The sequence below is a fragment of the Myodes glareolus genome, chromosome X (assembly GCF_982192425.1).
Source record: "Myodes glareolus chromosome X, mMyoGla1.1, whole genome shotgun sequence".
In the NCBI taxonomy this organism is placed as follows: domain Eukaryota; kingdom Metazoa; phylum Chordata; class Mammalia; order Rodentia; family Cricetidae; genus Myodes; species Myodes glareolus.
The window spans coordinates 143,751,991-143,769,807 of record NC_142053.1 but is presented as its reverse complement, the minus strand read 5'-3'; the positions used below and the strand labels follow the sequence as shown (position 1 = coordinate 143,769,807).

The following is a 17,817-nucleotide window of genomic DNA, read 5'->3' as shown; positions in this document are numbered from 1 at the left end:
CATGAACATTGATGCAAAATACTAAATGAAATATTGGCAAATCGAATCCAAAGAACACATCAGAACCATCATCCACCATGATCAAGTTGGCTTCATCCCAGAGAGACAGGGATGATTCAACATACAAAAATATGTGAACATAATCCACCATATAAACAAACCGAAAAATAAAAAGCACATGATCATCACATTAGATGCAGAAAATCTTTCGACAAAATACAACATTCCTTCATGTTAGCAGAGATACAAGGAACATACCTAAACATAATTAAGGCAATATACAGCAAACCAACAACTAACATCAAACAAAATGGAGAGAAATGTCCAGCGATGCCACTGAAATCAGGAACAAGACAAGGTTGTCCACTCTCTCCCTGTCTGTTCAAGATAGTTCTTGGGGTCCTAGATAGAACAATAAGACACCAAAAGGAAAGAGATCAAGGGGATACAAATCGGAAAAGTCAAACTCTCATAGTTTACATAAGCGATCCCAAAAATTCTACCAAGGAACTTCTACAACTCATAAACACTTTCAGTAATGTAGCAGGATATAAGATTAGCTCAAAAAAAAAAAACAAAAAAACCCCAAAAAACCAAAAACCAGTAGCCCTCCTGTACACAGATGATAAAAGGGCTGAAAAAGAAATTAGAGAAACATCACCCTTCACAATAGCTACAAATAGCATAAATATCTCGGAGTAACTCTAACTAAACAAGAAGAAGCCTTTATGACAAGAACTTTAAATCTTTGAAGAAAGAATTTGAAGAAGACACCAGAAAGTGGAAAGATCTCTCATGCTCTTGGGTAAGCAGAATTAACATAGTAAAAATGGCAATCTTACCAAAAGCAATCTACAGATTCAATGCAATGCCCATCAAAATCCCAGCAAAATTCTTCACATACCTCGAAAGAACGGTACTCAACTTCATATGGAAAAGCACAAAACCCAGGATAGCCAAAACAATCCTGTACAATAAAAGAATTTCTGGAGGCATCACAATCCCTGACTTCAAACTCTACTACAGAGCTACAGTACTGAAAACAGCCTGGTATTGATATCTGAACAGACAGGAGTACCAATGGAACTGAATCGAAGACTTCGAACACCTGATTTTTGACAAAGAAGCAAAAAAAAAAAATCAAATGGAAAAAAGAAAGCATATTCAACAAATGGTGCTGGCATAACTAGATATCAACATGTAGAAAATGAAAATAGACCCTCCTGAAACTGAAAAGCTTCTGTAAAGCAAAGGACACAGTCATCAAGACAAAACATCAGCCTACAGAATGGGACAAGATCTTCACTAACCCCACAACAGACAGAGGTCTGGTCTCCAAAATATACAAAGAACTCAAGAAATTGGTCATCAAAAGAACAAATAATACAATAAAAAATGGATACAGACCTAAACAGAGAACTCTTAACAGAGGAATCTAAAATGGCGGAAAGACACTTAAGGAAACGTTCAACATCCTTAGTCATCAAAGAAATGCAAATCAAAACAACTCTGAGATTCCATCTTACAACTCTAATCATGGCCAAGACCAAAAACACTGATGACAACTTATGCTGGAGAGGATGTGGGGTAAAGGGAACACTTGTGGTGGGAATGCAAGCTGGTACAACCCCTTTGGATGTCAGTGTGGCGATTTCTCAGAAAATTAGGAAACAACCTTCCTCAAGACCCAGTAACACCTCTTTTGGGTATATATTCAATAGTGCCACAAAGACATGTGCTCAACTATGTTCATAGCAGCATTGTTTGTCATAGCCAGAACCTGAAAACAACCTAAATGCTCCTTGACCAAAGAATGGATAAGGGAAAAACTCGAAGAGATGGTGCATAGTGGGAGATTTCATGTCTTTGGGGGCTATATACAAAATACTTTGGGGGCATCATCTCTTCTTCCTTTGATTTTAGGCACAGGGTGAAATTAAAAAGTTTCTTTCTGACATGTGTTCCCATCATGGTGTACTGTGCCACTGAAAGCCCAAAGGAACAAGGCTGATCAGTCATAGACTGAAAGCTCCAAAAGTTGCAAGTCAAAATAAAGCGTTTTGTGTTTACTAAGTTGATTATTTCAGTTATTTTTATAGCAACGGGAAACTTATAAACATACTTGTTAACTGTGAAACAAGGTGGTAGATACAGGGCTTTGTGACATTATCACCTACCTTTTTTGGTTTTTGTTTTGAAACAGAGTTCCACTAATTAATTAGTTAGCACTGGCTGACCTAAACTTGGTATATAGACCAGGTTGGCATCAAACTATCAGAGATCCACCTGCCTCTCCCTCTAACTTCCAAGTGAAGGGAATATAGGCATGTGCTACCACACCATGCTTTTCTGTCTACTTTTATTTTTCCCAGGACAGGGTTTTTCTGTATAACACCTCTGGCTGTACTGGAACTCACTCTGTAGACCAGGCTGGCTTTGAACTAACAGAGAACTGCCTGCCTCTGTCTCTTGAGTGCTGAGATTAAAGGCATGCACTACTACTGCCAAGCACTTCTGTCTTTTTTGTATGTAAAAATTTTCCCATTAAAATAAAAGATCTGAGAGGTGTAGTTAGCACATGCCTATAATCTTATTACTCAGGAGGTAGAGGCAGGAATATTGGGAGTTTAAGGCCAATCTCAGCTACATAGTGAATTTGAAGCCAATGTTTTGTCATATAGTCTAGATTGGCTAGCAACTCACAGTACTTCCGCCATTGGTGTAGGAGGTCCTTCTGTTTGTGTGTTGCTTTCATTGGTTAATTAATAAAGAAACTGCTTGGCCTGATAGGGCAGAACTTAGGTAGGCAGAGAAGACAGAACTGAATTCTGGGAGGAAGAAAGAAGAGGGGGAGAACCACCATGGAGCTGCTAGAATCAGACATGCCAAATTTTTCCTGGTAAGCCACGACCTTGTGGTGAACACAGATTAATAGAAATGGGTTAAATCAAGATGTGAGAGTTAGCTAATAGGAGGCTAGAGCTAATGGCCAAGCAGTGTTTTAATCAATACAGTTTCTGTGTGATTATTTCAGGTGTAAGCTAGCTGGGCGGGACAGAACAAGGGGCCCTGCGCTCCCTACAACATGCCACTACCTCCTGAATGTTGGGATTACAAATGTGCACCATGATACCTAGCCAAAACAGCTTATTGAGCCAAAAAGCACTGAAATTATCCAAAGCCAAGAAAATGTGTTAAAAGAATACAGAAGACAGTCTGAAGGGGTTATCAATGGCTAAACCTGAGATATGGTGAAATCAGAAGAAATAATTACATCTTATTAAAGCACACTGAATATATATATACAAATACCATTCATAACAACATTTAGACAAAAAAGGAACAAAACTCACTAGACACTACTGGGAGTTGCTAGGGTGCCAATTCATTACTCTGAAAATTGATGCTTATTTTTCCTCTTTATTCTGCTTTTCTGATATGAAAGATAGTTCAAGTCAACCAAACAGTGCTGTGTACAAGGTGTTCTCATAACATCTACTAATAAATGTAGAGGTGGTGATATCACCAGAAAGTAATCATTTTGCAAGTCTTATTAAAATAATTGGTTCAGGCAAAACTCCTATGGTTTTGAAATCCTACAGGGAACTCACATTGCAAACATAATTGCCATCTAAACCTGCTGATGAATCTTAGCATGATTAAAAATCCTAATCAAGTCAGGGGGTGGTGGTGCATGCCTTTAATCCTAGCAGAGGCCTAGGGAGGCAGAGGCAGGAGGATCTCTGAGTTTGAGGCCAGCCTGGTCTACAGAGAAAGTTCCAGGACAGCCAGGAGTATTACACAGAGAAACCTGAAAATAAACAAGCAAGCAAACAAACAAAAATCCTAATCGAACATCAAGGGCATTTGCATTTAAAGCAACAAGAGACAATGCCACCTATGAAGTATTCTTGCAAAAAAAAAAAAAGCCTAAATGTAAACAAGGTTTTGACTTAACTCCTACAAGAAACATAGTGGAACAAGTTAATTCCATGAATACTAAAGGACAACTGACCAAACTTCATTCATAAGACAGAGGCATGAAACAAAAGTAAGGGGAAAAATGCCGGTTCTTAAATTATGATATACAAGATATAAAACAACAAATTACAAGTGGGCCAACTTTTAGACCTGAATTAAATTAACTGTAAAAGGGCATTAAGAACTTGACAATGAAGATAATTTGTATGTGAGTACATATTAAAGGATCTTTAAGAAACTACTTCTAACTGTTACAATGCAGTTTGGTTACTCAAGAAAGTATGTTGTAAATTTTGCTTTATTTGAGATACAAAAATATTTGGGAATGAAATGTCAAGACAAAATAAAATTGTATTAGCATATTGTAGTAAAAAGGGAATCTAAAGGTTTTTGTTTGTTTGTTTGTTTGTTGTTTTGAGACAGTCTTAACTCTATAACCCTGGCTAGCCTGGAACTCACTGTGGAACCCAGGCTGCCCTGAACTTTGTGGAAATATTATTTTTTCTCACCTTCCAAATGCTGAAATTACAAGCATAAGTCACCATACCTAGCAAGACATTTTAAAAGTCTGACAAAAGTTGAAGAAAATGGAGGATGGAACACATGGGTTCATTAAATTTTATACTTATTTTTGAGCCATCATGTGGGTGGTAGGAACCAAGTTCCAGTTCTTTGCAAAAACAAGTGCTGTTAACTACTGAGTCATTTCTCCAGCCCTAAATTCTACTTTTGAAGAGGTAGTATGTATAGAAATCTACAGAAGATAATTTATTATTCTCTCTTATTTTTGGTATTGGACATTGAATCCAGAGACACTGGATTGTAAAACAAGCACTCTACCACTGAGATTTGTCCCTAGTCTCTGTTCCTCTTAATTAAGGGATTTATTATTGATAATTCCTGTTTTCTGCTAAGAGAATATAATCTAAAATTCTGAGAGGACTTATTAACTAAGCAGGTATATTGGTTGATATTCTTTACTAGATTATGGTGAACTTCCGATAAGTGGCTTAATAATTTTTAAGACAGTAATACCAATAAAACAGGTATGTAAATGCATCAGTTTACACTAGGATAATCCTAAATGTAAGAAAATACAATAATGACAGTGTATTCCTTAATTATCCCTTTTTGTCTAATGATGCTTACTAAAATTACTGTGATTATTTTAAAGTGAAGTTTGAGGTCAACATGGATACTGGTCATGTTTTAGTGTTTCAATGTGAACTTCATATTCAAATACTCCAAAATAGCTTTAAATCCAGGCATTTCTGCTGTCATGAACAATTAGATTAGAGCCTCAATTAGATTAGAGAAATATATTACTTAGTCTCTCTGCTTGTCCCCTACAACAATCAGAGTAATAATAATAATTGCATTTTAAAAGGACTATGGCATTCCGCTGTTCTAAAACAGCCAGGTAAATATGATCTCTATTTTTATTATTTTATATTGCTCTACAAATACATGACAATCCAAAGCAATTACATTAATAATCCATTATAACATGCATCATAATAAACATAATAGTAAAAGAAATGATAAAAGACACAAGATGGGAAAGGAGATCTGAAAATATGTTAGCAGGTTTTTATACTATAAGTGAAGTTGGATAATAGTAGACAGTAGATGCAAATTATATAAATTATAATTTACTTCTACAAAACTAAGTTTTAGAAAAACATGTACAACTAACAAGTCAATAGAAGGTTAAGTGGAATTATAAAAATATTCAATTACATGGAAAAAGGTAACAAAAATATAACAGAAAAAAGCTAGTAAGATGATAGACTTTGATTCAATTTTATCAATAATTCTCTTTTAAAATGGCCTAAACACAGAAGTTAAAGGAAAGACTGAACTGAAATACAGAAATCAACTATATGCTATCAAATTTTTTTTACCTTGATTATATAGATTTGATAAAGAAAACCTGGCTCTAGAAAAATTCCCAGGAAGTTACAAGGATGACCCCAGCTAAGACTCTAAGCAATAGAGAGGGTACCTGATTTGGCCTTGCCCTGTAGTCAGACTGATAATTATCTTAAATATCACCATAGAACCTTCGTCCAACAACAGATGGAGACAGAGACCCACATCGGAGCACTGGACTGACATTCCAAGGTCCAGTTGAAGAGCAGAAGGAGGGAGAGTATGAGCAAGGAAGTCAAGACCATAAGGGTTTCACTCACTGAGACAGTGTGCCTGATCTAATGGGAGCTCACCAACTCCAACTGGACTGGGAATGAACAAGCATGGGATCCCTCTGAATGTGGTTGACAGTTGGGACAGACTGAAGGGCCAATGACAATGGCACTGGGATTTGTCTCTACTGCATGTACTGGCTTTTTGGGATCCTTTTCTCTTTTGATGTATACCTTGTTCAACCTGGTTGTAGTGGGGAGGGCCTTGGACTTTCCACAGGGCAGGGTGCCTTGACCTCTCTTGGGATTAGAGGGGGTGGGGGGAGGGTGTGTGAAAGGAGAGGTAGGGAAGTGGGAGGAGGGGAGGAAGTGGGAGTTTGGATTGATATATTTTTTAAAGTAATAAAAATAATAAAAATTTTAAAAAGATACAGAATGAAATATTAACCAAATTAAAAAACAGAGTAACCTTACTAATTCTAGATAAAATTGATTTTAAAACGGGGAAGATAATCAGAGCTAGATGGTGTTATTATATAACCAAGGACTTTCCAAAGGAAAAATCTATCAATTCTAATGCATATGCAATTAATAGACTTTCAAAGTACACAAGGTGAAGCCTCAATAATTAGAAAAGAAAAATATACAAATCCTCAGTGACACCTGTAGAGTTCAACATTTCTCTCATTAATGTATCAAATAAGTAGGCAGAAAATAAAGGATATGACTTGCACATTATTATCAATTAAGTTGGCAGAGTAGATATTGATATAGCATTTTATCAAGCAACAGATTTTACATTATTCTCACATGAGCATGAAATATAAACAAAACAGACTGAAGCCTGTGTCGTAAAAGAAGTTTAACTAACTGTAGAAAACAGCAAGTTTGTCTTATTTAGGGTATATGCACTCGAGTGTATGTGAACATGGAAGTTACCAGAGGATGCACTAGAGCTTGAGTTATAGGTATTTCTGAGCTACCCAACATGGGGTACTGGGAATTGAACTCTGGTTCTCTGGAAGAGACTCTCTGGTTCTCTGGAAGATGACTGAGCCATCTCTCCAATCTCCAATTTTTTGTTTTTGTTTTTCTTTTTCTTTTTTTTTTTTTGAGACAGTATTCTAATAGGTAACCCAAGTTGATCTTGAACTCACATATAGCCTATGTTGGCCTTATTCTCATGATTGTGTCTCAGGAATGTGCCACTATACTGGCTTTAAAAATACTTTTCACTAAATTAAATATTAAGTTACTTTATAAAGGAACAGATAAAAAATACTTTAGCCCTTGTGGACTATACATTACCTGCCATGAAACAAATCTTTGGTTGTGGTAAAAAAAAAATCAGCAGAATAGATAGAAGAATGAATATGACCATAATCTCATAAAACTTCATTTTGTTCTGTTGGTTTTAGGAGACAGGGTTTTTCTGTGTAGCTTTGGAGTCTGTCCTGGAATTAGCTCTTGTATACCAGGCTGGCCCAAACTCACATAGATCCACCTGCTTCTGCCTCCCAATTAAAGACATGTGCCACTACCATCCAGTCAAAACTTCATTTTCTAATGCAGGCTGTGGGCTGTCTTTTACAAAATCTTGAATTGAATAAATATGAAAATACAATGTGTTGAAAGTTGCATGATATGGCTAAAGTCATACATATAGGGAAAAATCAGTATTAAATATATATGCAGTAGATCCTTATTTGCATACTTGTTAAAATTCTTCTGTAACTACCTCTACACTTAGGTGTGTACTAGTCCTCTCCCCATCAATACTTGGCTCTACTTTTGTAGCTATTCTCAGACATGCTTGTTGTTCATGTTCCTAGCTAAGTGAAGTTAGCCTTATTGTTTTATTCCTCTTATATATGCAAATATCCTTTCCACCATCTGAATTGTGCCTTATTTTTCATATATCTGAGATCCCTATTGATTTTGGTGTTGACATAGCCCCTAAACTCGGTGTCCAATGTACCTAACTGAGGAAGGCTATTCTGTGCTTCATGAGAACATGTGTGTACATATGCTTCACTCAGGCATGCTGTTAGCTGTAGTTCTTAGATCAATGTCAAAAATCATATTTAAATCTGTAACTTATGCTCAAACTTTAAGAAACTAGAGAATGAACAAATCATACCTAATGTTAGTGAAAGTAAGGAAATAAATATGAGAACAGAAACCCAATGGAATTGAAAAGAAAATTGAAATGCAAAGCACTTCTTTGAAACTGTCAGTAAAATTAGAAACATCACATGAAAAGGTACTGAATGTCACTAATCAAGAAAATGCAAATCAAACTCATGATGCGATATTAACTTCACATACATGTTAGGCTATTATCACAAAGAGAAATGCGTTGCTGAAGATGTGAAGCAAGAAGAACAATAACCCTTGTGCACCGCTAGTGGGAATTTAAGCTGTTATATATAGCCATTATGATAATACTTCTTCAAAAAAATTGAAAATAGAGCTGCCATATAATCCAGCAATCCCACTTCTGAGTATATATTCAAAAGAAATCAAATCACTACCCAGAAGGAATTTCTACATTATTGAGGTATTATTCACCCTAACCAAGAAATGGAATCAAATTTAGGGGTCTTGTTGACAACTGAGTAGACAAAAAAAAGAATGGTATGGACTACTCTTGGTGGCGTATGTCTTTAATCCTAGAATGTGGAAGGCAGAGACAGGCAAATCTCTGTGAGTTCCAGGTCATCCAGTGTTATGTAGTAAAGCCTTATCTCAAAAAAGTCTCAGTCTCCCCCACCCCCACACACACTCATGTCTATTATGTCAAAAAAAAAGATCTTGCCATTTGCAACAACATGGGTGAGCCACAGGGCAGCATGGTTAGTAAAATAAATGAAGATAGATACTGTATAATTTCACTTATATGTGGAATCTTGAAAATTTGAATCCACACAAATATGATAACATGGTGGATCCCAGGGCCTAAAGGCTGGAGAAACTGCAAGATGCTGGTTACATCATATAAATTTGTGTAGTTATATGATTAGCAAGTTGGGGCTGAATATATAGACTGAGCTATCTCCTGTCTGAAATGCATGGGGTTTAATCTACAACACAACCCCCCCCCCCAAAAAAACACATTTAAGATAAGTTCTTAGGATTTAATGTATAGTATGATGACTATAGTTAGTAATACCATATTGTATACTGGAAAATTGCTGAGACTTTAAATGCTTTTATCACAAAACAACAATTATGGGCCACTGAGATGACTCAGTGGGTAAAGTTTGCTGCACAACATGGAAACCTGAGTTCAACCCTCAGAATCCAGTAAAAGCAGAAACAGAGAAGTAACTTAACAGAGTTGTCCCTAACTTCCATAGTTGTGCCAAGGAACATGCACCCACAAACATACATATAATAATAATAGATTTTAAACAAAAAATTTGAAGATAATTATACGACATAACTATTTGTTGTAATCATACACACACACATATATGGATAGGTCAGGTCACTAGATTATATGCTTTAAAATGTAATATTTGGCAATTATATATAAATATATATAGATAAATCTGAAAAAATTTAAAAAGTTACCAAACAAAACATAAATTTCTAGACTGATGGAAAAATGAGAGTAAAAGCCTGACACCCTGCGTTTGATTCATGGGACCCACATGGTAGAAGAAGAGAATCAGCTCCTACAACTTATCCTCTGACTTCTACATTTGCCCTGTAGCACAAATGTGACCCCACCCTGCCACAATGCATGGTAAGCACAGCAGATACCATCTCAACTTCACCTCTTCTACAAAACCTATAACACTTTCTAACCTGAGAAAAGAGCAGGTGATTCCCAACAGAACAACATTCTTCAGACTAACTGGAGGTGATGAAAACAAAAGTAGGTTGACAACTATTACAGAGTTGATGAGATACAGGAACCACAGCAACTAAAGTCAACGTGGGATCTAGAACTGAATTTTGGACCTGAAACTTGCTGGTAAACATCTGGTGAAATGAGAACAGACTGGATGAGTTAACATTTTACCAATGTCAATTTCTTACTTTTGACAAATGTGCCTTGGCTACGTTAACATTTGGAGAAGCAGGAAGAAGATATACAGAAGTTCTTGGTATTGTCTTCGCAAAGTTTCTGTAAATTTAAAAATATTCTAAAGATTTATTAAAAATAAAAAGCATGAAAATTCAGACTAAACTACCAAACCTGGCATGGCCTACAAAGCTCCATTTTGTCCACTACTGCTCATAGCTCATCTACTGTTTTTGTTGAAGAAGATGAGCCTCTCAAACAAAGAAAAACAAGTCTAATTAGTGCTCAAGACCATCTGAGAAACTACTAAAATGTTCACTCCAAGGACATATAATAAAGACTTCTGATAGAGTAGTTGGAAATTTATATTTTTAAAAACATCCTACATAGTTTTGAGGATTAGTATGGTTTGGAAGTTCTAGGATAGAAAACAACAGATTCTCTTATTAATAGTCAAATAGTAATATTTATTAACTAAAAGGAGATAATTGTGATTAAAGACTATTTAGATTCAGCTATGAATTACAATAAAGGTAAATTTCCAAGAGTAAGCCTATTATTTTTTTAAAAAATGGTTATCAACTGACAACTATTTCAAAGGACATCAGGCAATGTTTAAAAACCTTTTTTGTTGTTGTTGCCACAACTGAGGGAATGTGTATTGAGACGGCAGGAACCAGAAATGATGTTCAACATTCTATAACGCACACACCAGCCCTACTCAGGACAATTACCTGCCTGAGAATGACTATTGGTCACCTTAAAAGAGGGCCCAGTCCTGTTAACAGGGCCCTGTTAGAATATTAGCATCAAGTCGGCTTGCTATTCCACATGACCTATAAACTCACTATTGGGCAGACTAAAATTATTTTATACATTTTAGAACAGCATAAATATCCACCTTTCCTTTAACTATAGTCACCAAGAGTCAAAATTTAGTCACATAGGTTTTTTTTTAAAACAATTATTTGTTTGTATATTTACTTATTTTTATAGATGTAGAGGTGTGGGCACTCATGCCATGACACACTTACAGAAGTCAGAGGACAACTTGTGGGTGTAAGTTCTCTCCTTCTTCCATGTGGGACCCAGGGACTGAACTCAAGGTCATCAAGCTTGGTGGCAAGTGCTTTTACTCACTGAGTCATTTTGCTGGCCACTACATACTATACACTGCGTGCACACACATGCTTTATTCTTGTTTTGCTGACACCATGATACTCAGCATGCATTTCCTACCTAACCACAATACTATTTCTATACCTAAGGGATTAAACAACTATCACCTTCAAACTCCTAGCTTAAAAATTATATCAATCCCTTATCAAATCAGGGTTCTCTCTTTGCATTAAATGTTATATCTCTTTAGATTATTTTAATCTAAAAGAGTTCCCTCATCTGAAGAAAGCTAGCTAGTTATCTTATAGAATGTCTTGTATTTTGGGCTTGGTTCATTGTTTCCTTGTGGTGTCATGTAACTTTCTTTCCTATTTTGATTCAGTTATCAATAGATTGAAAGAGTCCCTTTCTCCAGATTTAGAAAAGAAAGGAACAAAGACAGAAGAGGTTGGAGGCAGAAAGACGGTAAGAGACGCAGCCTGTAATCATAATGTTCACCTGCTTTCTTTGTTTTCTTTTTTTTTTGTTTTTTTTTTTGAGACAAGGTTTTTCTATGTAGCCCTAGCTATCCTAGAACTCGTTCTGTGGACCAGATTGACCTCAAACTCACAGAGATCGGCCTGCCTCTGCCTTCCCAGTACTGGGATTAAAGGAGTGTGACACCATCGCCCCTTCCCTCTTTTTTTGAAATGGTCTCAAGCAGCCCAAGCTGGTCCTGAACTCCTTATATAGCTGAGAATGTCCTTGAACTCCTAAACTCCTCTTGCCTCTACCTCCCAAGTACAGGGATTACAGGTGTGCACTACTTTGCTCAAGCCTCTACTTTTCCACTGGTGCATAACAGTTGTTAAATTACCTGCAATATTTTTTTTTGAGACAGGGTTTCTTTGTCTTGGACTCGCTCTGTAGACCAGCCTGGACTTAAACTCACAGAGATTCACCTACCCCTCCCTCCCGAGTGCTGGGATTAAAAGCCTGCATCACTACTGCCCAGCCCTTGCATTATTCTTTGTGAGGTTTATTTGTTTATTTATTTTGGTGCTAGAAATGGAACCCAGGTCCTCATACTATTCAAGCATTCTTACTACTCTTATCCCAACCCCATTATTCAATGGTCAAACTGCCCCCAAATTTTTCCAATGCAAACTCCTTCAAGCTAATTCTTTTGACCTGACATGAGTGCTTCAGTCTTTAAGTACTTCCTATAGACATCTCTTTTTTTCAATTAATTAATTATTTTATTTTACTTATTTTTATTTTATGTGAATTGGTGTATGGTAAATGGTGAATTGGTGAATTGGTAAATGGATTTCAGGTGCCCTGGAACTGGAATAATAGACAGCTGTGAGCTACCATGTGGATTCTGGGAATCAAACCTGGGTCCTCTGGAAGAACAGTCAGTGCTCTTAACCAGTGAGCCATCTCTCTAGCCCCAGAATCTCTTGTTTTTTTAAAGACTTGATTGTATGACATTATTTCCTGAAATTCTGGTAACATCTGCTCATTGGTTTTAGTTCTACTTTTCCCAGAAACAAAACATTTTACTACTTCCATGTGAAATGTTGTATTATTTAAAGACAGGTCTGTTTAGGTTGAAGCAATTCTATAAGACTTCTTTACTAATATTATACAAATACATAAACCCTTGATTCAGATTACTGAATTCAATACTAACTCTTACACTTTGGGATATCCATTAGACTTATTGCTTAATTCCATTCCTGGAAGTTGATGAGAGTTTCAAGGTTAATTTCCAAGAATTCATTTGAATGTTCCTATGTCCAAATATATTCTGAGTTAGACTCAAGCACTGGATTGAGTAAGTCATTGCCACTACCACAATAACTAAGAAAAGGATATGAAATATTATGCTAACACTTAACAAACAGCCCAATTACATACAGCATTATTGGTTAAAATTATCATAACAGTCCTTCTATGCTTTTTTCATACACAGTTTTAGAGTTCATTATATTTTATTTATACATAAAGAACACAATACAGATATGCCCTGTCTGTAGAGTATACCTAATTAGCATTCCATATTACTATTCATACTGGCTTGGAGCCTTAAATAAACAATGTCCCTACTCCCAACAGAAAGAAAGTACTTTGGCCTCCAGAGTCAATATGCCTTCAAGAAAATATAGGCAAGCAGCATCTCTTCAGTGGGGCAAGCAGATTTCAGCTCTTCTCTTTCACACATTTCTTCACTATCTGAAACTTATTGCTGGTATTCACTCACTAGGGAAAATTATAATTTTCACAAAAAGTTAATTATATAAAAACAGAAAATTAGTGACTATAATTCTTCTTTTTCAGTAGAGCCAAAGCATATCCTTATTATGTGCTTTGTAACAGTACAAAGGTAAAACAGTAATAAAATGACAATAAAATAATATAGAAATGTGACCATTTAAGTACTAAGAGAAAGAACAGGAGAAAAGTGAGTTCTACAGCGTTTCTTGGGTTTTGGGGAAAACCAAACAAAAGAGGAAGAGAAGGCAACATGAAAGAAGAGAAATGTTAAGAGAGTCAAAAAAGAAAATAACCACAAAAGTACCCCAGCCACCCAGAAAATACCTTTGTTCAGAAGAAGAAAAAAGTCAGATGCTTTTTCTCGGAAAACCCTTTGAGCATCTTCAGCTTTCATTGACACTTCCTTTGTCTGCACTAGGAGAAACCCTTTACCAACCATCTGTGGAGAATAAAACTTCATTCAGATTGGAAAATGAACTTTTGGGATGAAAACAAGGTTTTGTTATTTGAACATTTTTCCATATATAATGCAACCCAGCATTCTGATTTTTGTTTCAGTTCTGAGTAATTCAGACTTCGCTGTCACTACTTTACAACTACTAACCAGAAGCTTAATTTGATGATATAGAAAATGTTCAATGAAAAATACCATAGTTCATTACAATTAACATAATTTGTTAAATATAATAAAGATGTTAAAATAAAACAGGAAAATACTACATAATGTTAATTTTAAAAGCCATCACATCAATTTGTATAGTATAGTACAAGAATGATAGACCACACATATAGGACCATTTGAAGTTTTCTGAATGTTATACATACATACAAAATACATTTAATCTCTCATGAGATGGGTACCACCACCATCTTCTTTGTAGAGATGAGACAATTAAGATGTGACATGGTTAAAAACTTGCCCAAGGTCTATAAATTAACAGAGCTTTGATTTTAATTCAAGTTAATGAGATGGTGGATTAAAGAATTATTTTTTAGGATGGGTGATGGTGGCTTGTAGATGGAGGCTGTTTGTTCATTTTCTGACCACCCAGATCCAAAATAATCACACAGAAACTATGTTAATTGCAATACTGTTTGGTCAATAACTTGTGTGTGTTTCTAGCTAACTCTTACATTTTAAAGTAACCCATTTCTATTGTTCTGTGTATTATCACGAGGTTGTGGCCTACTGACTACTGGCAAGGTTCTGGCAGGCTCCTGCAGGAGTCTTTCTCCTGTGGACGCCACATGGCGTCTCCCTGACTCTGCCTACTCTCTCTCTATATCTCTTCCAGCCTGGCTATATTCTGTTAAGCCATTGGCCGAAAACAGCTTCTTTATTAACCAATGGCAATAAAACATATTAACAGCAAACAGAGGGGAATACCATACCAGTGGCTCATGCATTTGATCCTAGCACTCAGGAGGCAGAGGCAGTGTGAGTTCGAGGAACTGGGAGATCAAGGCCAGCCTTGTCTAGAGTGAGATTCAGGATAGCCAGACCTACACTGAAAAATCATGTCTCAAAAAAAAAAAATACTTTTAAAAAAAAATCAGTTAACTAAATATTTTTATAAATTTTTATTTACTTGATTGCAAATATTTTCTAATTTATTCTATAAAATCGGTGGTAACAGCTTATTTATTTCATGCTATAGTTCTATTACTGAATATCATACAATAAAATTGAATGAAACTCAAATCCTATTTCAGAACTTTCACTCAATGTGACCTCAGACAAGAAGATACATTAAAAATTACAAAAAACTGGAGCTAGAGAGATGGCTCAGAGGTTAAGAGCATTGACTGCTCTTCCAGAGGTCCTGAGTTAAATTTTCAGCAAACATAGGGTGAACCACAACCATCTATAATGAGATCTGATGCACTATTCTGGTATGTAGGCATACATGCAGGCAGAACACTGAATGCAGAATAAATAAATAAATCTTTAAAAAACTTACAAGAAAACCTATGAACATTATTCTTAGATGATAACTGTAAAGACTTAAAATATCAGAATCAATCTTATCACTGTTTCAAATTTTATAGACTATTCTTCACCCATCATTTTATAATCAGATATATAAACTAAAAAAAATTATGATTAAATGGCCAACCATGTTGGTTCACGCCTATAATCCTAGCAATCAAGAGGTGAAGGCCAGAGTATCAAGAATTCAAGGACATCGTTTGCTACATACCCACCTGCATAAAACATTTTCTTAAAAAAAGGAGATTAATTGAAAATGCCATTATGTAAAACAAAGCATGAACTATGAAGCTGTATCTTAATATTTTCACTGAAGATATTTAGAGACTCTTCTACATGAAAATCATATTTCTGAAGGCTTTTAAGTTGTAGTAACTAACTTCAATTATAAAATATACTTAAATAATTAAAGCCTTTTTTACTCTAATTTATCCTATAAATACATGTGATTCATATAAAAGCAAAAGGTAATTTTGGGGGTGAGAAAACAAAGTCTCAGTAACTTTCCTTAACTTCCTATGCAGTATTTTTTCTACTTTAGCTAGCCTTCTAGAACATCCAATCCTCTCAAGTTTCATACTCTCTATATAAGAAAACTATGTGTTATTTGTGAAAACAATATAAAATGTGATTTTATGATATTCCTCAGCAAATCAGAGTTGGTAACTGCATCTCCCAGTCTAAGCTGTCCTAATATAGCTGTGCTGTGAAAATAATTAACTTTTATTTTTTCAGAACTAGTTTCTTTGCTAACTCAAGTATAATTTAAATAACATATAACCTCTCAACATAACATTTAGGCCTTTCCCTTTTCTTAGCATCATGGGTTGAGTGTGATAAAGACCCTTGGTGTGTTAGTTGGGCTCGTCATGCCTTTTGTGTGCATTAATGGTTTTGAGGATGCATGCAGTAAACTCATTGAAAACTCAATCATCTATGAACCAATAAATTCAAATATCATTGGTCACTTGTCAGTATTATGCTCTCTACAAAGAAATTTTATACATTAAGTTGTGGGGGAAAAACAAACAAACAATCAAACAAACAAAAAGTAACAGCCATGGAACTTTTCAGAAAAAAAATCAACAGAAAAAGAAAAATCAAATTCACATCAAATGGAAAACTCTGGGACCCATGTACACTTTACACTTCCCGATTAAACACAGGAAGTCACCTATGACTTCTGTGGAGAGGGAAGTTAACTGTGGGACTGTGGTGGCCAGTGAAGTACACTGCCTGTGGGAATCATCTTTAACCTATTCCAAAATTATCTTAAATAAAGAAAGAGCTTTCTGGCCCATACATGCAAATTCTTTTAAAAAAATATTTATTTATGTATTATGTATACAATATTCTGTCTGTGTGTATGCCTGCAGGCCAGAAGAGGGCACCAGACCTCATTACAGATGGTTGTGAGCTACCATGTGGTTGCTGGGAATTGAACTCAGGACCTTTGGGAAAGCAGAGAATGCTCTTAACCTCTGAGCCATCTCTCCAGCCCCTACATGCAAATTCTTTAGGTGGGAAGATGGATGGAACCCTCCCTACATTTTAAATCTTTAATGATGTCATCTTTTAAAAGTTTTACACTTAAAAAATGTGTCGGTCTTTTACTATTCAGCATGCTTTGACACTCTACATATGTACTTTTCATTTTCAAAAATTTTCTCTTGCACTCTCTTCCTTTTTTTTTCCTTTCTGTGTGAACCAATTAGTTAATTAGGCTTACTTACAGAACATAGGCGAAGCATTACAGGAAAACTGGTGACCTCTAAACAACTTCACTTTCAACCATTTATTCCTTAATTCTGTGCTTTCAGAACTAGACAATTCTAACCAAAGCATCTCCAGTTTAGAAGCCCTGAGTCAACATGCTTTGGGAAACATTCCTACACCATGCATCCATCAGCTTTCTTTCAGCACTAGGACAGCACAACAGCTTTATATTTAAGGGTTAATATACGGGAAGAGTATCAGCCTGATGTGTACCAGCTAGCTGAGTGACTTTTGCCAAGTTATTTACCCTGTCTGTGGGTCACAGGGTTGTTTTGAACACTGAGTTAATTCATGTAAATTTATTTTACAAGTGCCTGACTGGTAAAGGTATGTAAGAGTAAGTTACTATTATTATTAGCATAGGATTGTTATTTTGCATTCCAGAAGGACATTTAAAGAACATCACTCTTCTAAGTCATATTCTTACAAAGGCCATTTCACACATCAGATACCAAAAGTCAAAAGGTTCAGAGCATTGATGACTCACAAATAGACTGTGTTGATGGCTTTTTTCT

At 35.7% G+C, this 17,817-nt stretch overlaps 1 protein-coding gene across 3 annotated transcripts in view; it reads right to left on the bottom strand.

Moving 5' to 3' along the window:
• The window catches only part of Rp2 (RP2 activator of ARL3 GTPase), a 47,280-nt gene that overhangs the window by 13,807 nt on the left and 15,656 nt on the right, over positions 1-17,817 (bottom strand). For all 3 annotated transcript variants that reach the window (XM_085684831.2, XM_048461367.3, XM_048461368.3), the window contains exon 3: positions 13,861-13,975. In XM_085684831.2, the coding sequence (XP_085540957.1) occupies positions 13,861-13,975 (115 nt within the window). The remainder of the gene's footprint in view (positions 1-13,860; positions 13,976-17,817) is intronic.